Source organism: Nematolebias whitei, chromosome 1 (genome assembly GCF_014905685.2).
Source record: "Nematolebias whitei isolate Nwh7 chromosome 1, NemWhi1, whole genome shotgun sequence".
Lineage (NCBI taxonomy): Eukaryota > Metazoa > Chordata > Actinopteri > Cyprinodontiformes > Rivulidae > Nematolebias > Nematolebias whitei.
In genome coordinates, this window is record NC_056498.1 from 68161425 (window position 1) to 68186261 (window position 24837).

General features: G+C 39.3%; 1 protein-coding gene across 1 annotated transcript in view; it reads right to left on the bottom strand.

Moving 5' to 3' along the window:
* Positions 1-5148: 5148 nt before the first annotated feature.
* arhgef33 (Rho guanine nucleotide exchange factor (GEF) 33) overlaps positions 5149-24837 on the bottom strand; it is a 20525-nt gene continuing 836 nt past the window's right edge. Inside the window, exons 2-17 of the mRNA XM_037687012.1 lie at positions 19910-19953; positions 18570-18734; positions 17494-17615; positions 17150-17298; positions 16972-17076; positions 16283-16409; positions 14127-14259; positions 8817-8924; positions 8509-8601; positions 8259-8407; positions 8083-8172; positions 7718-7896; positions 6130-6572; positions 5838-6050; positions 5461-5600; positions 5149-5285 (exon numbers count right to left, since the gene is read on the bottom strand). Coding sequence (XP_037542940.1) covers positions 5162-5285; positions 5461-5600; positions 5838-6050; positions 6130-6572; positions 7718-7896; positions 8083-8172; positions 8259-8407; positions 8509-8601; positions 8817-8924; positions 14127-14259; positions 16283-16409; positions 16972-17076; positions 17150-17298; positions 17494-17615; positions 18570-18734; positions 19910-19953 — 2384 coding nt within the window. The 3' untranslated portion in view covers positions 5149-5161. The remainder of the gene's footprint in view (positions 5286-5460; positions 5601-5837; positions 6051-6129; positions 6573-7717; positions 7897-8082; positions 8173-8258; positions 8408-8508; positions 8602-8816; positions 8925-14126; positions 14260-16282; positions 16410-16971; positions 17077-17149; positions 17299-17493; positions 17616-18569; positions 18735-19909; positions 19954-24837) is intronic.

Genomic DNA, 24837 nt, shown 5'->3' on the forward strand with positions numbered 1-24837 from the left:
TGGTGGCTTCTTCACTGGGAAATGAGTGGATCTGGATCCATGTTTTACATCCCTTTTAAAATCCACCAGGGCGTGTATCGGTAAGCTGTGTGTCGTGGCAGAACGGGTGGGATTTAGATCAACTTGTGATGAAAGAACTGGTCGAAGCTGCCGCAACAGATTGAGACACTTGTGGAATCTTCTCTGAGACACTGAATCCCCTCCGCTGACTTCACATAGGGTTAAAAAAAACAAAAACATCCAGCACAGCGATCCAGTCAACACTATACTAATCCTACAACTAATACTACTGCTACTCGTGCTAAAGCTTCACAAAAAGGCCATCGTCCCAAGATTCTTTTTGTCCCCCTCTTCTTTTAGCGTTCCCTTTATTTATTGTAGCATGGTGCAACTTTAATACCCTGGATGGCTGTTCTGATTTGTTGTTTATTTCTTTGAAAACAAACAAACAAAAAAGGACTTCACAATTGTTGCCACTTTCTTTACCGTCAAGTTCCAGTACCCATTCTTACACCACGCAAGTGCTTAATCAACCTCTATTTAATTGTTGTAAATATAAATGTATTTCTTTTTTGATAAACACTAAAAAGGCTGGTTGTGTAGATACGTGTGAATATTTGCTCTGTAAAGCCGTAGAGACGAAAAGAGACAGTGTGGGTGTGGAGGAGTCCCGGGGCAGTAAATGATGTGGGGCTCAGGTCCTCTCAGGCGGACAGCTTTAGTTTTCTGACTTTTCTCTCAGAACGACGTAACGGACGATGATCCCGCTGAGCGAACGCAGGCAGCGACGGCGGTCGCTCAGTTTCAGTCTGCATGCATCGCCATCCTTCACCTCCTGCTCGTTTTGCACCGCAGCAACAGACCGGTGGAGTTGTGTCCCTTTTAAACGATCCTCTTCTGTTTATTTTATGTCATTTTAATCAGAAACATGTCCTTTAATGCTTTCTTTTATTTGTATTGAACCACTGGTGTTTAAAATTTGCACAGAGAGAAACGTATTTCATAAATGTGATGTCATTATCATGTATGACCTTGTGTGTATGCGCAGTTTATGGCTGTAGATGTGTGTGTATGTGTGTGTGTGCATGTAGACACGGAGTGCACACACGCAAGTGTTCAGGTCTGCTCTTCACCTGCTTCAGGCTACTTTAAAGGACCAACAATGGATGCGGAAAACAAGAACTCGAGCTAGATTTACACAGAAATAATAGAGATTATGGTTTGGCCTGTCCTATATTCAAACAGTAAATATTTAAGTAATAAGGACAAGAAATGTTTTGTTTCGTCAAACAAGCTGTTTTTGATTTATAAGAAAGAATATAAAAGGTGATAAACGCTGTACAGTACCGCAATAGATCTCTGTTCTACTGTCGCCTATTACTAAATAGATTTTTAATAATTTCTCACTTTTTTCTAGTTTAGACGTTGACCCAGAAAATTACCAAAATATTTTTTTTTAATCTGACTTAAACTTGGCTGCGTATTATTTCTGTGCAAGTCCCGACGCTTCCCTTTATTTTGATGTGTTTAAGTAGCAAGTGGAGAAGTTTTTGACGTCAGTCTACTTCGCTGTGACTGTTTTAAAGACTGAAATCTGTTAACGGAGCTCAAACTTTCTGCATGTATATTCACACCCGTGTGGCGTTACACTACCAGTCTTCACAAGCTGCGACTTGAAGACTTTAATCTTAGTTTAGCTCATATACTCTCCTCAAGAAAGAAATCCTCCAGACTGGAAATGTGCTTTTATTTATTTTTTTATTTTATGTCTCGCTTTCTAAAGGTTTATTCCTCGGTCATGCTGTCATCTTGTCCATACGTGTTGAAGCTGAAGAACAGGAAACGGATTAGATGAGTATTGATACAAAAAAATAAAAAGATCAAAACCGCCTCTTTTGCGTTTATAGGAACGTTACCGCCACGTGTCCATGTGTTTATCAGGTTTAACGTCTCGACTTGCAGCAGCCAACAACATCAGTGATTACAACTTGTGGAGCAAGAAGTTTCAAACTGACTCCACCTGTGTTGGAGCGGTCAGTGGGGAAAATACGTAAATGTCAGTAAATGCTCCCACAACTAAATCCTAACGTGGTTGCAGATATTTTAACAGGCTAAACTAAAATGGAAATCCTTTTTGGCACAACAGGTAGCGTTGTTTTTGCCGGTCATGTTGGAGGTGGACACTGAGATAGGTTTGTCACGCAGATTTAAGTAGAAATCATGTTTGGGAACTCTTGGACGCAGTTTAATTTCCTTCAAAAGATAAAACTTCGTCTTTTGTTCTCACTTCACTGCCCCCACAGCTATTCACTGACAGGACTCGCACGCCTTCTTCTGCACAGTTTGTAGCTTTGATTTATTCAACAGATCCCGTCTGCTCCCAGCAGTAAGTTTAGGAACTCACCGTTCAGTTAAGGCAAGAGGTGGGCAATATATGACTCGAGGGCCAAAAGCGGCCCTTGGACAATCTCTATCCGGCCCTCAATATTCTTAAATGAAAACAAAGCAATTTCTAAAAAAAAAGATGAAAACTTGCATTTTTTTATCAATGGAACTTAACACTAAATTAAACATCTTGGACAAATACATCAAAAACTTTCAGATTAATAAACGCCCAAAATGTTTTCCTGAAGTTGTTGTGTTTCCAGAACTAGACTGAACCTTAAATACTCCAAAAAGCAAGTATATGGTCTTGTATAATATATTGTGTCAACAGCCAGTTTACAAAGAATATGTCATACTCTAAGGAGACATATTTTTGTAAAGCATGCTAACTTTGCTATAAGAAGCTAAAGTCTGAAATAAGTGTTCCAGCTGATCCGTCTTACAGAAAATCTATTTACTATTTCTCTCTGTGGCCCTTCAGTTGCTTTAAATACTGTGATTTGACCCTTTGGGAAAAAATGTTGCCCACCCCTGAGTGAAGGCATGAACTGCCCCATGTATGCTGCCTGAGCCCTTTTTAGTCAAATCAATTCATACTCGTGGAAAAGTCCATTTTGTTGAGCAGAAGAAATTACCTTAAACATAAATTTACACAACTTGTTCAGACGTGAATAAATCGAGGCTCCGTTTCTGTCCAAACAGTTTAGATTCTTTTGTTTTTTAAACGTGTTAAACTTGATGGTCACGTTTAGATAGTCTACTGTAAATGAGTCCTCGAGGCTCAATGGGATTTACCTGTATAAATAAAGGTTGATACCTCGGGGTTAACTTGATGTCTGCAACTATCTGAGGTCTCCGCGTCTTTTCAGTTGGAGCATCCGTCAGATTATGACACTACAAAAAATGTGAGATTTTCCTCTTAATCTGACTGCTTTATTTGCTGTAAATCAAAATATCCTCGTGGTTTTAAATTAAATGTTGTGGTTTTCTCATGGCTGATGCAGCTGAGCAGTCGCAGACTGAACTTTCTTTACAGATTTTATGATTTAAAGCATGTCGAGAAGAAGAAAATTCACATTCTCATCTTATAAACGATCTTTAGAAAGAAAGCATGTCCGTTTTTTTTCAATTCGCATTTCTCGTCACATCTTAACCTGGTCAATATTACGTAGAAGAAGTCTCTGTTAGGGTGTTTGAGATGCGTTTCCTGGTTTAAAAACTACCGCGTTCATATTAATATAGTTGTCTTGAGGTTTTTTGATGGAAGCATCACCTGTTTTGTCCTTACTGCAGATCAGTGTTAATTTTATTTTGTTTTATTTTTCCCCCAAAAGCTGTTTGAGCAGCAGCTGACGTCTGTTCTGTCACCATTACGTCATTTCTGTCTTTTGTTTTCATGATGCAATTCTAAAATGTAAATAGTGTAAAATAAAAATGGGTTTGTTTTACATACTGTATAATTGCCTATATTTTGTTTCAGAAGTGTAACAGATTTATGAGACAGCAGGTTAACACATTAAAAAGATGAAACCGAGGCGCTTGGTGTTTTTCACTTTGTGTGTGCTGCTTTGAAAAACTTTTATACTCGTACCTTTTTATGATTAGCCAAGATGCTAACTGTCAGAAACATCCATGCTAACAACCTTCTGTTTATTATGTTGACCTCTTATGAAATGAAACAGAAAACACAAGAAGGAAGAGTTTATGAAAGAAGACGAGCGCCTGAAATAAGTTTATTTCAGAGTTTTAGCTTCTCGTTTCTCTCCAGCTCTTTCATCATTTACAGAAAAGCAGATTAATTTCTTTTGTTTAAAAAAAAAAAAAAATTCCCAGTTTACAATCCCATGAATGAAACAGCTTAAACTGCAGTCTAGTTGTGTATACAGTAGTTTTTAATTGCATTAATCAGTCAGGCTTTGCACATTAAAGTAATAGCATCACGTAGTGTAACGTAGCTAAAATAGACTCATCTTGTGTTTCTCTGCACAATGTGAAGTAGCTGGGTTTGCATCCAGCTGTAGATTCAAAATATTCAAAATAATTTGCATAAAATCTGCATTTAATGGACTCACGCCAAGTGAGACATGGACTTTAAACGTCTCTTCAGGTACCGTATTTTTTGGACTATAATGCGCACCAGATTATAAAGCTCACTGTCAATTTTTGAGAAAATTAAAGGATTTTAAGTGCACCTTGTAGTCTGAAAAATACAGTAGTTATAATCTTTTAAGGGAAAAAAATGAAAGAAGTTTTGTTTGGATAGCTTTAATCACTTGCAGGAAAAGATTCTTGTGCTTAAAGTTTTTCCCATTTTATATTTTAGCTTTAAAAACATCAATCTGTAGCTACTTACAAAGCACAAGTTACATGTTATAGTTACCGATAAGTTGTGGAATCTAAATAAACTTAAAAGCCCAAAAGAAACAGAAATGTGTTCAGGTTAGTGTAATTTTACAAGAAGAAACATTAAAAGCATGTGTTTTTATAAAATATATATACATATAATAGATGTGTCATTAAATCCAAATAACAGCTTGTGTCACTTTGTTGCTGGTGCATCAAAGTGTAATAAATGTGAAAATAATTGAACCATTATTGTGGCTAAAGAAGTCAAAGATGAGCCAAATTAAGAGCTTCCTTCAGTGTAAAGGTCTGGTACGAGTCAGTCTTTAAAATAAATTAATGTTTTTACAGTAGTAAATATTTAGTGGAAATTATTGCCAATATAAATGGCTTATTTTATGTATAAACTACATCACGTGTCCAGTAAGTGAATTTATACAGCAGTGCCGCGGTTCAGCTCCAGATGAACCAGTTTGGGGGGTTTCCCCACACTTTCATGTTCAGCATTATTTTGATTTTCAGGAGTTTTCTCGCCTCCCTTCTTTTCATCACCAGTCCTGTTTGAAAGACAGAAAATGATCAACTTAGTACTTGAGTGTGAAGTTAAAGGTCATTTGGCAAATTTTAACATCCGACTAACGAAATGCTTCTTGTCTTGTGCCTTTTTGTCTTGACTTCTTTCTGTCAATGTTACCTGCGAGGAAATCCACACTCATTTCAAATGATCCTTACTTCTTCTTGAAGAGTTTCTTGAACGAGCTCCTGAATCCTCCCTTGTCTTTGCGACTCCTCTCGCTGAGGGGTGTGTGATTGTGCTCGTCGGTCCCACTCCTCCACTTTGACTCGTCCACCCATGCCTGGTTGCCAGGGTCCTGACCAGGGGGAACGCCATGTTTTATTAAACTAGTCATTCACAAAAGCTCTCATTTCCATTAAGGTTTATTTCTTCAGTTTATCTTGCCAATACCTTCTGCTCTGTTCAAAATAATTTCACAAAACTTCATTTACAAGTCAAGTCAAGGTCACAAATCAAGGTCAAAGTTTATACAAGGTATTTGCTTGTCCAGGCTATAATTTGTCAACGGGCGTATAGTGTTACTTGAACCTACAATGCTGAGCAGTCCATGAAGATCTGCGCTCTGCTTGTCCATGTTTCCCAGGGGACTGTGGACTTTGTGTGGCGGGGTGGAACATTTGCTGCCCTTACTGCCCTGACGCTCCAGTTTGGCATGGATACCAAGCGCCCCCCTTTGCGGGTGGTCTGACAGAGGTCCTGCATCCAGACCGCTCATGGTGTTCTCCATCTGCAGGCCGTTCAACGACTAGACAGCAGCAGAGAAGACGGAAAAAGTTGGTTGTGCATGTGTAGATTGACTGAGAACATTTTGCAGGTATCCTCACCTTACTCTTGCGCTGGCTGGCCTGGAGGGGTCGATGTAGATGGCAACGTGTCATTACGGCTTCATCCGGTGAGACACAACCCCGGCTGGGCAGTTTGCTGTAACTGTGACTCCCACCATTCCCAAACACGGTTGTTGACACATTTGTTGCTACCGCGTGGTGCGACGCTGAAGGGGGTTTGGGACACTTCACAAAGGCAATGTCAATGGAGGAGTCTGAGGAGGCAGATGAGCAGTGGTCGAACAGAGGTGCATCATGAAGGGAGATGCCATCCTCATCAAAGAGAGTCTCCATCCCTGGAGGGTCTGGAGGAAGGAGGAACTCTTCGATGGCATCAGCCAGAGCAGAGCCCGGCTGGACTTGGTGGAATTCAGAGGGTCTGGAGGGCCAACTGTGCTCATGTGACCTTTCTGATATCTCACTCTCTGGGATACTACCAAGACCTGAAAGATACAACACTGGCTCAATAGCTGACTAATTTGGAAAAATGCATCTGAGTTTGTGCCCAAGTTCAAACAGAAATGTCTCAAAACGCAGGGGTGCCTCCAGAAAGTTTTTAAAATCTAAATGAGGTGAGCTTTGAGTGGCACACAAAAACCATGTCAGAGTGTCAGGTGATTTATTCAAGAGAGTTTTTCATTTCCACTGCTGCCATTGTGCTTGCTCAGGATGGGAGACTGCGATGAAGTGAAGATTCAACATGTCTGCTGGATTCCTTAGATAGAGAACTTTACTAATTAGCTTTTCCATGTATGTGAATGTTCCTGTAAAGTGCCCTGAGACAACTTTGTTGTGAACTGGCGCTATATAAATAACCTATACAAATAAACTGAATTTAACTGAATTATGTTGTCGACATCATCCATCCATCCATCCATCCATCCATTATCTTTACCCGTTTATTCCATTTTGGGTCATGGGGGTCGCTGGTGCCCATGTCCAGCAATCACTGTGCGAGGGGCGGGGTACACCCTGGACGGGTCGCAAGTCCATCACAGGGACACATAGAGACAAACAACCATTCACTCTCTCACTCACACCTATGGACAATTTAGAGTTACCAATCAGCCTAACATGCATGTTTTTGGTCTGTGGGAGGAAACCGGAGTACCCGGAGAAAACCCATGCATGCATGGAGAGAACATGCAAACTCCACCCAGAAAGGCCCCTGGACCGGGGTTTGAACCAGGGACCTTCTCGCTGAGAGGCAGCAGCTCTACCAGTTGCGCCACCATGCTGCCCGTTGTCGACATCAATGACAATCAATTTGCAAGATCTGTGAGTGTTTGGAGTATGGTATGGGAATGACTCTCAGCTACCGCCACAGCAAATTTGAGCTCATTAACCATAAAACGGACTCATTTAGTGTCGCTTTTGTGTTCCTTAAGGTGAAAGCTTTGGCCGCTCATCAGATATACATCCAGTAATTAATTTCAGGGATTTTCATTAAAACCATCTACTATATCATGAGATATTTTGCTAACAGACAATATAAATAACAGGCAAAAGAGCCAATGAAGGGCAGCGATCTTGTAAAGGCCTCTCACGTTTAAAAATGCAATCATTCAAAGTTGCTGGGACCACAGACCTGTTGGTTTTTGAGTCCTTGAATCCAGATCTGGGCTGAAGAGAGGCAGGTGGGACGGCCACTCCGTGTCGTAACAATGATGTTCAGGGTCCTGATTACGATTCCAGTCCTGGAACCGGTGGGACTGAATTTGCTCCAGGAGACACTGCTTTCTGCGCCTAACCATGTTAGCATGTTCCCTGGGTGAAAGAGAAAATTCAGATTCAGTCTTGTTTAAAGCAGCAACATAACATCTGTAACAAAGTTAACAGATGTGTGTTTGTTTGTTGTTTGTTATCCTCATACACTTAGTGCCATTACAAGGGTCTGTGTGGTTATCTTTCAGTAAAATATAGACATCCAAACACATTCACGAAGCTGCTCACAGCATTGAATTGCCGCGAGGGTACGGTGAGCCGGTGTTGCTGGTTTGAATCCCACTCTCCACCGTCTTCAACAGCTGCTTCATTGTAGACCTGCAGGTGATACAAAGCAGAGCGGACAGCTTCAAAATGAGTGTATGTTCATCTTAAGTTATTCTCTGCCGTGTGTGGCTCCTGACCTCTTCACCTCCTTGCGGTTGAGCAGCAGCAGCTCCTGGTTGTGCTGAAGGAGGTGGTGGTACTGCGCAGTGAAGGACCTGAACTGCTGGATGCACACCAGCAGCAGGTAGTAGTCTGGGTGGTCTGTGTCTGTCTGCTTCAGAAGCCCCTTCACATACAAATACACACAATATACTCCAATATACTATACTACAGACTATATGAAATAAAAGGTAAGTTTGTCTACTTCTACATCTGTGCTGGTCTCACCTGGAGCAGCAGCAGGTACTCTGGGATCCTCTGGACTGGCTGAAGGAGCAGTGTGTGAAGGGACGGTTTGGATTCGTCACCGATTACGTCGCTCTGATGTCGAGTCAGAGCACAGGTAGAGCAGATGGAACAAAAGGTGAAAACTATAACTATATAACCTCTTATAAAGGGTCTTTAAACCACACAGAAATGGGAGCTGCTTTTCTGATTTAAGTTGCAATAAAGTTCCAGCACATTTAAATAACTTGACACCATTTTTTTTTTTTTTAATCTCTTTTTCTACTTTCAGATCTTTATTTCAGTTTTACCTCCAGAAAGGCAGAAGTCTTCACGGAGCTGGAAGCAAGCGTGTTGATGACTGACAGACAGTCCGGTAGCTCTTTCAGGTAGGAAACGTAGAAGTCCAGGAAATCGCTCTGAAACAAGGCAGAGGAGACTGTCGTAGAACAACAACGAGTCATGGACGACCAGGGTAGACTTCATTTATTACAAAGCTTTGGAGAACAGACTCACAGAGCGTCAATGCACTACAAGCACAGAGCTTATTCATGCCTTGTTCTGCTCATGTTCTGAGCCGTTCTGATTTCCTGACATGAAAAGGTTCATTTGTAGGAAACTCATCAGTGGCCTCCCCCTCCCCTTCATATTGTCAGAACCAACTGAACCCGTATGAGTCCAGAGTGGAAAAGAAAATGTTTTCGAGGTTTCTTACAGGGATGGGGTGAGGGCGATTAGTGTCTCTACCCAGCTGTCCACTAGAACCATTTAGGGCTGTGGCTGAGTGGTTAGAGCAGTCGTCATCCAATGCAAGAGTTGGGGGTTCAAGTCCACCAGCAATCACATACCGAAGTGTCCCTGGGCAAGACACTGAACCCCTTAATGCCTCCTATGCGTGTCCCATCGGTGTACGATTAATCTTTGTTCAGATATAATTAGAAACATTGTATCTAAAAAATGATGAAGAACAACTGGTTCATGCATTTGTCACGTCTAGACTGGACTATTGCAATGGTTTGTTATCACATACCACCATCACAGACATGTACACCTCCAGATGCAGGAAGAGGGTTACCTGCATCATGAATGACCCCACTCACCCAGCACACACACATTTTGACCCACTCCCCTCAGGAAGGAGGGGGAGGGGAAGCATTAAGCATTAAGTGTACAACCACTAGATTGAGGAACAGCTTCTACCCTTATGCTATTATACTCATGAATCCCTAACCAGGATAATCACTGTGAAGAATCCCATCATGTTGCTGCTGATCTGTTTCATGCTGCTGTGTTCATTCATGCTCATCTGCTTGTTAAAGACGGGAGCTGGCTGCGGACCACCGGACCCGGAAAACCCCCTCCAGCCCACGTCTTCTCCCCCCGGCTCAAATCTCCCTCAGAAGTGGTAACTCATACTAATCAATAAATCAAGGGAACATCAATTAATTTTTATCAATTGTATTAAAATCAAGGCAGGAAAAAATTACAGTTCACAGCGCTGGTCTCTCTGGTCTGTGACGCATTCACAAAAACCCGGAAGAGAGCCCCGATGTCTTGTGTCATTACTCATTTATAGGGTCCTGGACTCCTCCTTCACAGAAGGGGAGCTCAACCTGTCAGTGGATGAGGGGTGTAGATGAACAGATGCTGAGATATATTCATCAATTAAAACGGATTCTTCATTTTTCTGGACTGAATATAAACGTGCATTGAATTTAATGAAATGTGGACGTGAGACGTTAATTATCTTTGACTCACCAAGCGAGTGGGTCATTTATTAACAGAATCAAGTTTAACACATCACACATTTACATTAATTTGGCAGAATATGAAAACAACAACATAATTAATCAGCTTTACAACCAGGAAAACCATACGGCCATGATTTTCCGTTGCTTCACCACAGACATTAATGAAAACATCTGGATTAATTTTCTAGCAGAAAGGAGAGTTTAAAGATGGAAAATTGAGATTTATCTTACAGAGAGATGTGTGAGGGAATTTGTCTGTTTTAACCAGAACATGCACGCTCCTTCGGAAATCAGCTTGTCCCAACAGTACACTTTTGGTGAAGGTCGACTTTTACCTTTTCTGAAGATAGATCAGTTCCGGCGTGGAGTCTCACTTCCAACCACTGTTCAGCGTCTCAGTGAGAACAGCTAAATACCTCGAGAGTCGTGTGAGGTTATCCAAACAGAAGTTATAATTCCCAAAATCGTCTCTGGTTCAGCTTGATTAGTTTAACAGCATCCTGAATGCCCACGTTCTGCATTCAGGAACTCCCAAACTCTCTGCATTCTGGATTCCAAAACTCCTGAACTCCGAAACTCTGAACTCTTCATCTTCAAGACTGAGCTTACAGCAGCTTCAAGACTGAGCTGAACTCTTCTGTGAACTCTGTGAACTGAACTCTCCTGGTGAACTGAGAAGTGCCACATTTAATGGGCTCTACTTCCGGTTCATTTGAGAGCTTTTGATTGGTCGATGGACCAGAACAGAGGTGTGGTTTGTGATGTAAGGTGTTATGGAAAGTCAAGGATTGTTTAAGAACAGACAGAAAGATATCATGGAAAAACCAGACTTCGTGGCGTCGCTCCACCACGTATCTTGCTGTAAAAGTTAAACATGACATTTCTTTTCAGTAAACTTTTAGTTGACCGAAACCTGAACTTTGACACACTTACAAATTTGCTCACTTCAAAGCAGACGATCAAGAAATTGAATCATTACTCTGTAACGTACTCTAACTTGATTTCACTTTGAATTGAGGAATAAAAATCATTACTACTGTTTAAGTAAATAAAAATGATTAGTTCACTTCAACCTGTAGACATTGTTTGAACCAAAACAATTTGATTATCAAAACATTTGTAAAATAGTAATGATCATAGAGAATTGTCTTTTTCCACTTGATTAATTCAAGAAAGAAAGTCTCAGGATGGGTCAAACTGTATTTCTGGATTCAAATCAATGAAATGACAGTTTCAGTCCCATATGGTCAGTTTTGACATCAGGCCTAGTCCACTACAGGGGGCGTGACTAAGTGTGATCTCAGTGGATCTTATGTGGTTCTGACGTGTTAGGAAATATGAGACGGTGCTTCAAAAGCCTTTCTACGTGATGTGGCAAGCAGATTTAACTCTATTCCTTGACTGATATTGAATCCCAGGGAGACTTTCTTAGAGCTGCTGGCCCAGTTTAACCCAGTAAGAACCGGGTCATAATTTCATTATAATCCCGTCTCTGAGCAGATCAAAACTATAGGACCAGTCCAAAAATATCTTAACATGCTCACACAGACTCATGTTCGTGCTGCTGTTCAGCGTATTGTTTTTGTACTATTAGTGCTTAGTGTATTTTTAGTTAACATTTTTCTTAGTTCATATCTTAGATCTTATTACTGTTTTTCTTTTACATTTTATAATTTTGTTGGATGTAACTGGGACTCTGTGTATAGTTTCTAACACAGGCAACTAAAGAACCTTGAATCATTATCTGGGTGTCCAAATACTTTAAAACGTCTTCAGTTGATCCAAAATGCTGCTGCCAGAGTCTTAACTGGAGTTAGTGGGAGAGATCGTATCTCTCCAGATTTAGCTTCTCTCCATTGGCTCCCTGTCAAGTTCAGAATTGAATTCAAAATCTTACTTCGACCCTACAAAGCTCTCAACAACCTAGCTCCATCTTATATTACAGATCTTATTGTTCCATATTTTCCTAACAGAGCACTTCACTCTCAGACTGCAGGTTTACTCGCGGTCCTTAAAATTTCCAAAAGCAGAATGGGAGGAAGATCTTTCAGTTTGTCAGGCTCCTCTCTTGTGGAACCAACTTCCAGCTTCTGTCTGTAAGTCTGACACATTGTCCAGTTTTAAGACTGGGATTAAACCTTCTTTTTTGATAAATCCTATAGTTAGGGTCGGCTTGTTATGCTGCTATAGGCTTAGACAACTGGAGGACAAATTGATCTCATTTCCTCAAATGAATTGTTAAAATTGAATAGTTTTCATTTGATACTATTTCTATCTTAACATGTGATTCTTGACCTGCCATTGTGTATCTGTTCCTCTCAAACCCAGCCGGTCGAAGCAGATGGCCACTTGTCCTGAGTGTGGTTCTGCTAAAGGTTTCTTCCTCATGAGGGAGTTTTTCCTTCCCACTGACGCCTTCACGATTGCTCAAGATGAGAGTCTGTGATGGAGTTAAAGTCAAAGCAGTCTGTTCCTCAGATAAATAATGTTAAATTGTTATTTTTATATATAAATGTTTCTGAGGGCAGCACGGTGGCGCAACTGATAGAGCTGCTGCCTCTCAGTGAGAAGGTCCCCGGTTCAAATCCAGGTCCGTGGGCCTTTCTGGGTGGAGTTTGCATGTTCTCTCCGTGCATGCGTGGGTTTTCTCCAGGTGCTCCGGTTTCCTCCCACAGACCAAAAACATGCATGTTAGGCTGATTGGTAACTCTAAATTGTCCCTAGGTGTGATTGAGAGAGTGAATGGTTGTTTGTCTCGTTTGTCTCTATGTGTCCCTGTGATGGACTTGCGACCCGTCCAGGGTGTACCGCGCCCCTCGCACAGTGATTGCTGGACATGGGCACCAGCGACCCCGTGACCCAAAATGGAAGAAGCGGGTAAAAGTTAATGAATGGATGGATGGATAGTAAAGTGCTCTACATGTTGTGGTGTAAAGCACTTTAAGTATCTCGATAAGATAGAAAGAAACTAGGTACAGTCCATTTACCATTTACTGTACCATCATTCTACAAACAGTGACACCAGAGCATCAAATAAAATGTCGTTCAGATCACAGACAAAGAGTCAAATAAGGAGTTATGAAGTGTACAGTAAAATTAAATTGTATAATTCATGATAATGTCTCAGGAAGCAGATGAATGAATAACACCTACGCAGAGAACTGGCTTGACTTAATCACCATTATGTCCCGTTCTCTTATTACATTGGTCAACACTTAGCTAAACACTTAGCTTTTTTTCTTACTAATAATAAATGTTAAACCAGATATTGGAAAGAACACTCTTTTTAAATTCTGAATGAACAGGAACGAACTCGCTCTTTTAGTTGGTCCAGTACAACTGCAGCTCCTTTGAACAGTCTGGGAGTAACAAAAAGTCACTTGCCTCGTCGTCTGGAGTCCAGAATATGACACCAAATAATGTAATGAAGATGAAACGATTGTTGCACAACTAAATATCTGTGCAAATATATATAAAAAAAAAAAAACGTATATGAATTATACTGTATTTATTGACCCACTCAGTTTCCAGTTTTAAATGTATTTATAATGATCAATTCAGAGTTCACATATATTTTTAAAATGTTCATTAGAGGTTCCATTTGTAAAATTTGTTGCCTTTTTAAGAGCTCTTATGATTAAACATTCACGCCTCGTGTATCTACTGGAGTGTACAGCTGTATTTTGTTAACTCAGGAGACATTTGAAGACGGGGCATGGTTTTATAGAGTGGATCTTGCAGAGAACTTTGCAGTTTTTCCTCCCAGCACATAAATGGACCTGAGGCAACACCAGAAATCTGCCCAGGCTTCTAAAACAGATATTTGACACAACACACACAAAACGCTTTAGAGTCCAGCTCTGTGCTTACTTCTTTGCTGGTGAGCTTCATGAAAACATCTCCCATGATGCCTTGCCACTGGAGCTTGAGCACACGCTCCTGGAGAGTGTGAAGGAGCTTAAGGTGCTGCTGGATCAGAAACCTTAAAGAGCTGGGAAACGGGCTGAAAACAGCAGGACGGGGACAAAAACACAAAGAATATAAAATGTGTTAACAACACATTAACTAAAAGGCAGCTATTTTAGTTTATTTTATGAAATCTAGCCTGAGGAAACCAGATTTATCCTCAGCATCCAGAAATAATTCATGACAAACATCTTTCTTCTGCAGCTTGCGCAGGCAGGTTAACATAAATGCACTGATTTGTAAAAAAATAAAAAAATAAATAATGTAGAGGAACATATTCTGTCATATATTCATAAATTAAACGGATTCTTTCATTTTTCTGGACTGTATAATAACGTGCATCTGAATTTAATAAAATGTGGACGTGAGACGTTAATTATCTTTGACTCACCAACGACAGTGGGTCATTTATTAACAGAATCAAGTTTAACACATCACACATTTACATTAATTGGCAAGAATTGAAAATAACGACAGCTTATTAATCAGTTTTACAGGAAGTAAACAATACAGCGATTGTTCTCACTTCCAGTAGTACAACAAACGTCAACCACACGTCGGTGATTGAAAAACTTTGCTTCAGACATTTCTAAAAATATCTGGATTAATTTCTACTTGATAGAAGAGTTTTAAAGATGGGAAATGAAGTTTAAGTTGAGAGAGATGTGTGAGGGAATTTGTCTGTTTAACCAGAACATGCACGCTCCTTTGGACCAGCTTGTCCCAACGGTACACTTTGGTTGAAGATCGACTTTTTACCTTTCTGAAGATATGTCAGTTCCGGCGTAAAGTTCCACTTCGAGCCACTTTTCAGCGTCTCCGTAAGAACAGCTAAACCTCGGGAGTCGTGAGATCATCCAGAACAGAAATTTCATAATTCCCAGATCTTCTCTCGTTCAGTTTGATTTTCTTTCAGCAGCATCCTGAATTCCAGCCTTCATGAACTCTGGAACTGCTGGAGCTGCAAACTCTCCACCCGACTCCAACTGGAGGTGGAACCTCTTGCAGAACTCTCCATCATCAGCTGACTCTTCTCAAACTTACTCTTCCCCAACTGGGTTGAACTAGGAAGTGCCAACATTTAAAGGGCTCTATTTCCGGTTCATTTGGGAGTTTCTGATTGGTCGATGGACCAAAACAGAGGTGTGTTTTGTGATGTAAGGTGTTATGAAAAGTCAAGGAAAAAGATTAAGATTGTTTAAGAACAGACAGAGGATTGTTATGGAGAATTCAGACTTCGTGGAGTCAATTCTCTAGTATCTTGCTGTAAAAGTTAAACATGACATTTCTTTTCAGTAAACTTGCAGTTGACCGAAACTTGAACTTTGACCAACTTACACACTTGCTTATTGAAGACAGAAAATCAGACAATGCATCATTAACCTGATTTCTTCTTTGAATGAGGATTAAAAATCGTTATTACTGTTTCACAGTTGATTTAAAAATGAGTAGTTCACTTCAACATTTAAACATTGTTTGAACTAACACAATTTGATCATCAAACATTTGTAAAATAGTAATGATAATAGAGAATAGTCTTCTTTCACTTGATTAACTTAAGAAAGAAAGTCTCAGGATGGGTCAACCTGTATTTCTGGATGCAAATCAATGAAATGACAAGTTCTGTCCCATAAGGTCCTTAGGTCAAGGTTTTGACATCAGGCCTAGTTCACTACAATAACGTGACAGAGCTCAGCTGTGGCGCCGTTTGACTTCATCTGGAACACGTGTGCTGCAGCTCAGTGATTCCATTAACAAACCACGCCGAGCCTCTCTCGTTCACTGGTTCTACCTTTTATTTGATTTATCTATTTCCTGTTTTCCCTCACCGTTAGCTCCTAAAATAAGCTCAGGGGTCAGTTTAGAGATGCATTCTTTCAATTCTGCTGAGTTTCGATTGAGATTGTCTCCGTCGTTTTTTTTCCCCAGGAGTCACCTTTAGTGCTTAAAAAGACCCGTTTTTAGAGGCAAACATTTAGTCCTTATTCTATAAATGTTTCATATATTATTGTTCGATGTGTATATGGTTTTTTTTTTCAGTGCTCGTGCTCATGTGTTACCGTTTGTCTTTGGATGTCAGAGCTTCTGATCCGTTGAAAGAGATGTTGGCCTTCAGTAACAGAGACAGATGGGACACGTAGACTCTCTCTGACTCCAGCAGCTCCAGAGCTGCTTCCTGTCTCTTATCTGAACACAGAACTATCACAACAACAACAAAAACAATTCATATTTATACGCAACAGCTTGTTTCATTCTTTAAGTGCTTTACGTCAACCATGTGTGATTACCCACCATCAGTCAACAGTGGAGGGCAAGTTCAAGTTAACCTCGGGCTACTCAAGGTTAGATAATATAAAAAATGTAATTTGGCATTATACAGGCACGCTTGCCTGCTTCTGCACAAATTATTGATTAAATATAGTTTAAATCAAAGGTCTAGCACTCTTTGAAGGGATACATATCGCCCAGTTTTTAACGAAAATAATTTTTTGTTAAGAAATGACACAACCACTTTGTTAAAAACAGCCCTGTGTTTGCCTCTCAGCGGCAGGTGATGAATATTAAAATGCAAATTTGTGGCTTTACTGCAAGAAATCCACTTTGATTTCTTAAAGTCTGACTTTGATAAAAATGAAAACAAACAAAGAAGAACAGCAAAATGCACAACTCTTTATGCGATGCTAACTTGTTACAGTGAAGAGTTTCCATTTATTTTGTTGCTTCAAGCTGCAGTAGAAGTTGTTCTTACTGTTTTCAGTCTGGTTGTTGGAGATTTCTGTCTCATCTCTGCGGTTGCTCTTCTCTCCCCATACAGGAGGTTTATGTGGCTGAACCTCATGGTCCGAGCTGGAGGCTGCAACACACAGACATGAGTTGACCTGACCTGCAGGTTTGTCTGGATGTGATTAAGACAGAGACAGACTCACTTTGTGTTGACGTGTTGCTCCTCTGTGGAGACTCGCTGTGTGGCAGAGTGGGGCAACAGTGTTGGAAAACACTGAGCTCTGACTGGCTGGGGGTGCAGATGTGTTCATCCCCTGGCGGTGTTAGTACATCAGCCCTGGAGCTTTTTCTGCTGCAGAGCAATCAGGACATATGAAGAAGCATCTTTAGTTAAACAACACTGTTGTTTCTACCTTAATGACAGAAAGCAGGGGCTCTGGGTGATCAGAATAATCTGAAAGGTTTTATAACCTGTGTTCAAGATTATAAAGTAAGAATAAAGACTTAAAGAATGATCTGTATATGAAGAAGGTTGGTGCAGCTGTACCTGCGTGGAATTGAAATTGTGTCTTTATTGCTTTCAAACTGCAGCAGCTCCATCCTCTTCTGCATCTCCATCTGTCTGCTGGACACGTCCTTAATGTGGAACAAGGCCACATTCAGCTCCTCCTGCAATTACCGTAATTTTCGCTGTATAAGTCACATTTCTTTGCATAAGTTAGCATGCCTGTGACTTAGACAGCAAAGCGAGGTATTTATGTTTTTTCCCTCATATTTATAACCCAATATTTTGGCTGAGATCAGCGATTTCATTAATTCTGACATGAAAAATATTGAACACTACCATTTTCAGCCACTAGAGGGCCCTCAATTTATATGGCAAGCCAAGTGTCTCATTAATAGGTAAAAGTGGCTATTAATGAGACACTTGGCTTGCCATACAGGCCACCTTTGTCTTGCTCTGGAACTCCTTGAGAAAACGTCAAATCAGCTGCAGTTCATCGCACCGCCCAGGTGAAATTCAGCTGATTTGACCATTAAAGTGCATTTATTAAGGAAAAGTTCAACTGAGACACACCTTGACTATAATGTTGAGCAAACAAATAACTGATTTTAGGTGGTTATCTTGTTAAATTCTTGTTAAAGCCTCTCGTGCATGCTCCCACGGCCGTCATTTGGCGGACAATCGATTTTTGTCACACCGGCCCACATTTCCGGGTGGTCAGTGGTGACGCGTAACAGATTCAACTTATACAGCCAAGTGACATATTTATGTGTTTTTTTTTTGTTTTTTTTACTTTATTAGATATATTTGGACTGATGCGATTTATACAGTGGTGTGGCGTTTACGGCGGCAAGTACGGTAGGCGTTATCAGTCAATGGTATCTGTTCAGTTCACTGGTATGAGATATGATGAACCAGTTGAAAAAAATAAAACCTGTATGATTGCCTTTCTGCTTTTAATCAACCACAGATAAATATTTTACATAATCTTATAAGTTTGAGTGGTCAAGTCTGTTAAAAGAGCAAAACAATTCTTGAAAATATATTTAACAATGAGATTTGAGTCAAATCTAAAAATGGACGTATTTGGAATGTTGGCAAAAGTTTTTTTTTCCCACCTTGATTGTGTTGAGCGAGTTCTTGAGGCCCATTATCTTATCGTCTACGTCGGTCTGATGGGCCTGCAGCTTCTCCTCCAAGTCGTGGTCCCTCTGGCGGAGCTCGCTGAGGTCAGTCAGGCCTGCATGGAGCCCCTCACGCAGCTCAACCAACAGGCCCTGCAGCTGCAGCACAAGGACAGTTAGACTAATTGTTTGCAGGAGTGGTTATAGGTAACAAAATAAAAATAAAACTAGGCATGCTTTAGAAAAAATAAATGTGTGCACAAATTTAACCTGTATTGTGGTTTGTATTAGGTCTCAAAATGATGCTTTTCTTTGCATAATATTGGGATTATGATTACCCATTCTCCCCTGCACTTTAATTTTTAGTTTTCTCGTGTACTGTTGATTAAATTTATTTAATAAGAATAACTCGATCAGCTCATGGGAACATTGGAGCTCCTTCTCCTATTGTTGCATCTTCATGTTCTTCTCTAAAGTCATGTGAAAAGCATCAGGCAGGAGACTCAATAGAGGTCCTGTGATGCCTAAATATTCTTCAAATAAAGGATGTGCATTCATTTCTGCGAAGAATTTCAGCTTGAACTCACATTTATATCACCTAATTTTCTCCCATCACCTGCTTAAAATTAAAAGTGGAATTTAGTTCATGTCTGGTACATATCTGATCTGTTTCAATGTTGATGTGTTCATGCGTGCACATCTGCTCACAGACTCATGTTCATGTTTGTGCTGATGTTCAATGTTTTATGTTATGAGTGCTTGGTGTATATTTAGTTGATGTTTTTCTTAGTTCATATCTTAGATGTTATTACTGTTTTTCTTAGACATTTTATTGTTGGATGTAACTGGGACCCCGTGTACATAATTTCGCTCCACCACATGTACCACATGAGGTGCGAATGACAATAAAGAAACTCTGACTCTCTGACTCTGATATGGGATGTAAAGCAAGAAACAAACAAACAACATGAGAATTTCTGACTGAACCGCCATAAGGCAAGACTGACTTTAGACTTTTCTGCAACTCCTCATGTAAATGTTTGCTTTGGATGCTCAAAAGATCACATATGATGCGTTCTAAGCCCAGAAATATTTTGCTGCTAGCTAAAGTTGGAGCAACAATTGAACAATGCTAGAAATTAGACAAAGATTTCCTTGTACAGACTCTGACTTAAGAGCTCTCGGTGGACTTAAGAGTAATTTTATTTCATGGGTGTCTTTAATCAGCTTGTCAGTTCTGTCTGATTTGCTTCAAAACATTTTTGTTGACTGAAAATCACATTTTATGATTCGTAACCCAAAGTATTCATGAGCGTCTTTTTTCTTTGTTTTACCTGAGTGATGCCCAAAGGAGGTTCCTCCGCAATTACTTCGGTACCTGTGGGTGAAAATAGGTTAGATAGGGGGTAAAAATCTAAAAACTACCAGCTCTAGGTCAAAGTTTTCCCAATTAAATTGTCTAAATAATGAGAAGGCATAGCATGTAGTCGTTTTAAAAACAATCTCAGCATCTAAGTCTGGAAAAAATAAAGCATATATATATATATATATTTTTTTTTTTTTTTTTTTTTTTTTTTTATTTATTTATTTATTTTAAAGCACCTCAATGTGTAATACCTCTTACGGCCACTGGGGACCAGCTCAAAAGTATTGATCAATTCCATTTGAGCTCCAGAATTTCTGAGTTTTCATTAAAAAAAAAAAAAAAAAAATCTAAGTGAAGCTAAATTTCATACTTTAAAAGTTGGGAAGTTTTCCACCAGCCCAGACCTAAAAAATTCAACATTGTGCATAGTGGTTGCAGTGGAAAACATTGTATTATCTCCTTTGATAGTTTGAATCTCACAAAAACAGTCAAACACAAATTACTGTAACCACATATCAGCCTGACAGGATTTGAGTAAACTTTTGGAATGATCAGGCCGACTGATTCAGCAGTCTGACACATCCACTGTTTGCTCAGCTCGCACTCATTAACACAGTAATGCTGACATTGTTCAGGGAAATCAGCAACAAACTAAACATATGGTGTCATACAAAATTGATTATTCGTCATTAGCCAATGCAGCATTTTTTACACCTGTGTGTTGTTTATGAGGAGGTAATTTAAATGATATAAATGAGTCATTTGGTTAGTCATTAGCCTAGCCTGGATGAGGACTTCTGCCCTTTTCTCCACTTTGTGCTCATGACTGACTGAGGTCATCACTGATAGGTACTAACTACTGATAGCTATTTGACAGAACTTCACCGCAAAAATTACCAGTCTATTTCTTTAAGTCTTTAAGTCTCTTGGAGTCAGCCTCCCCACCATCACAAACATCTACACCTCCAGATGCAGGAAGAGGGACACCTGCATCATGAAGGACCCCACTCACCCAGCATACACACCTTTTGCCCCGCTCCCCTCAGAAAGGAGGTTGAGGAGCATTAAGTGTAGAACCACTAGACTGAGGAACAGCTTCTACCTTGATGCTTTTAGACTCATGAATCGCTAACCAGGATAATCACTGTGAAGAATCCCATCATGTTGCTGTTGATCTGTTTCATGTTGCTGCTGATCTGTTTCATGTTGCTGTGTTCATTCGTGCTCATCTGCTCACACACTCATGTTTGTGCTGCTGTTCGACGTAATGTTTTTATGCTACTAGTGCTTAGTGTATATTTAGTTAATGTGTTTCTTAGTTCATATCTTAGATCTTATTATTGTTTTTCTTTTACATTTTATTGTTGGAAGTAACTGGGACTCTGTGTACAAATTTTTTTTCCACCACATGTACCACATGTTGTGCGTATGTCAATAAAACTCTCTGACTCCGACTCTAAATAAGGAGTTAGCTTGTTAAATCAGCTTGTTTTGCTAATACTCGTTAGCATGATTGGAAACTGGTAGTTGAATTCTGAAGTACCGTTAAAAAATAAAAATCACTAATCAGTAACTCCTCATGAAATAGCTCTCAACAAATGCCTCCACGTCAAATTAATGAGCCAATTGTTACATATTTTCCTAACAGAGCAGAGCAGTTCACCCTCAGACTGCAGGTTTCCTTGTGGATCCTAGAGTTTCCAAAATGGAAGGCAGAACTTTTAGTTCCCAGGCTCCTCTCCTGTACCAACTTCCAGTGTTTGTCTGTGAGTCTGACAATCTGTCTACTTTTAGGACTGGGCTTTTTCTTTTTGATCAAATCCTATAGTTAGGGTCTGTTTGGCTTTCCAGAGCTATCCTTTACTTATGTGCTATAAGCTTAGTCTGCAGACAAACTGACAAACTGACCTTTCCTCACTTTGCTGCTGTCTTTATTATCATCATATGCTATTCTTTGTCTTCGTTTTTTTTGTTTTTCTTTTCTTTCCACTGTCACCAGTTTGCTGCTCAGGATGGGAAACTGTGATGAAGTGAAGATCCACCACAATCTGCTGGTTGTCTTTGATAGAAAACCTTTTACTAATTACTAATAGTATGAGAATGTGATGTGCCTTGAGAAAACTTGTGAATTGGCACTATATGAATTAACTGGATTGAAAATTAAAGATTAATTTAATTTTATCCCCAAATATTCGCTCGTATTTAGTGTTCAGGTGGCTCTTTTGAAAATTATTCCAGATTTGAGTCTCAGACGTTGTTTCTTAGGTTTTCAAACAGCTTCTTTTTCTTCTTGTCCTAACATGATTACTACTTTTACAAAAAAAAAGTACAGAGATATCAGTGGTTATTATTATGTCCAGCTCTTGAATTTACTCTGTGCCTAAAGAATTACTCATTAGTATTCCTAATAAATCTAATATTGTTATACAAAATTTCTCCAAGCTTGAGAAATGACCAAAGCTTTTACTATACATCATCACATTAATGCATTCAGCCACAACCTGATGGAACGTGCTTGTTTTTTTATAGTTTATATCTTTAAAAAAAAAATCAAAATAATATTTGATGCAATCAGCATGACTGCAAGTGATAAAACCTTTAGCCGTACAACTCATGACCGACCAGTGATAACACTTAAAGGTAAGTTGAAATGAGGACAGTTTTGCTTTAACCGTCATGGGAAAATGAAATTTGTCTGAGTTAAATTAAAAATTTCAGGCTTTATTGCCACTTTTATATCATTTTCACAGTGTTTTATGGCATGTTGTTGTAACAGTAAGACTTTTGTTTGTGGTAAAGGGAGCAGCAGTGTGAAGTCTCTTCAAATTCAAGGGCAAATTTACTTCGGCAGACTTTTAAAGAGCTCACAGACTTTTAAATTCAGGACATTTAGGAACAAACCACTGGTTGAAAAGAAGCACAATGCTTCTGTGTGTCGAGGAAATGTCAGAGCAGGTCGAAGCCGCTGTCCAAACTGCAGAGGGTCATCTCAAATACGCATTTCCCATATATTATCATGCATAATAGACATGCTCCACTGGCACAACACCATGTGCAACGATCAAGGAGCAAAAGAAAGAGCATGAAGTGTCCAACAATGTGAGAACAGTGACAGATTTCTTGTGGCAACTTAAAATTTAAGTGTTTTATTTCATCTGCATTTGAGAGAAAACTGACATGATGTACTTTGTACATCGTGCTATACACTGCAGTTTTAAAAGAGAACGAAAATGATGGAGGTAAATGACGTCTGCCGCTCCTGCAGAATGCTGGAATAAAGTCGAACATTGTTGAAAGAACAAGGGCTTCAACTTCAGCTTATTCAGAAGTTTTATTGCTTGTAGAATGAAGAAAATGCTTAAATCTTTTCAAAACATTACTTTTATATATATATATATATATAAAAAAAAAGCTCAATACAACCTATATTCAAAGCAGATAAGTAACAAGTAATTTCTTTATTAAAATGCCAAAATATGTTTAGAACAACTCAGAGGTAAATGTAAACAATACGTACATGCATTTTCATATCAAACTAATATTATCAGGATTATAGACATCCTGACACCAAAATATGATCATTCATGAACTTTAATATTTACAGCACTCGTTGAAGTGACCAGTTTTTAGTAAGAAGCAAAGAAGACTTTATTTTTCTTTGTGAATAAACATCTTGAAATAAAGGCCAAGTCTTTTAACATTTCATATTTAGAACTTTTCTAAAGATGAAACTTTAGTTTATTTCTCAACTTTAGTTTTCTAAAGTTGTGAGAAAGTCTGGTCTGGGGGTTAATCTGGGCCAATGAAGCCTGCAGAAGTGTGTGTAACAAGGCTACTTTTGTTTAACCTGGAGAAGAAACTAATGTGTGGTAGAATATGTAAAAAATAAGATGCCAGTCGGAAACACAAAACATCTTTGAAAAGTACAAAATGAGCATGAAGAAACATGGAACAACAACACCAAATAAAAGCACTGAGAAGGAAAATAAAGTTAAAGTTTTGTAAAATGGTGCAGAACGTCTGTAGGATATGATACAAATCACTGCTGCAGGCTGCCTTTAGTCTTGGTCTTGGCTGTTAAGTTAAGGGCTCTCACCCTAAAGGATGGGGAGGGGGCTGTTCATAATTCATTCACAGTTAGGTTACATTTACCACGCCTGTGAAGACGATCGCTGAACCCCAAGATTACCATTTCAGACTTTAGGGAAGAACATGTTGCAATCCAATATTTGTTAAAGGCTTTATAATACTATAAGCAAATGGTTGGTTTTGCTCTTTAAACTGTACAAAAGCTGCATTATCTCACATCTTCTGATTTTTGAACGCATGCTTTAAGGCAGGGGTGTCAAACTCACTTACAAAAGGGGGCCAAGATTAAAACCTTTTTCAATCTAAGGACCGGTTTCAGAATCTACATTAACTCAAGTTTGATACCCAACATCTTTTATTGGTTGCAGGTTCCTCAACAAGAGTTTGATTGGTCTTATTTCATGTTCTCTATTGCACTTTTGACATCATAATCAAAGATTACTGAAAAACATTAAAGTGATAAAAGTATTTTACATTTTAAATATCATCTTGGGGGCCAGATAAGATGTCAACCAGGGCCACATTTGGCCCCTGGGCCTTGAGTTTGACACATACGCTTTAAGGGAATCGTGTAAATAGCATTTGCTGAGATGAAAAGCATTACAAAAGGTATTGAAATAGGGAAGAAAATTTGTTTTGCTTTTTTTTTTTTGGCTTGGAAATTAAAAATTCTGATGTCGATGTTCAAAAACATTTCACAAAAAACAGAAAAAACTATCAGTAACTCTACCTCTTAAGCAAATAAAAGGCATTATAACATACATATATATACATACACACACACATACATACATATATATACATATA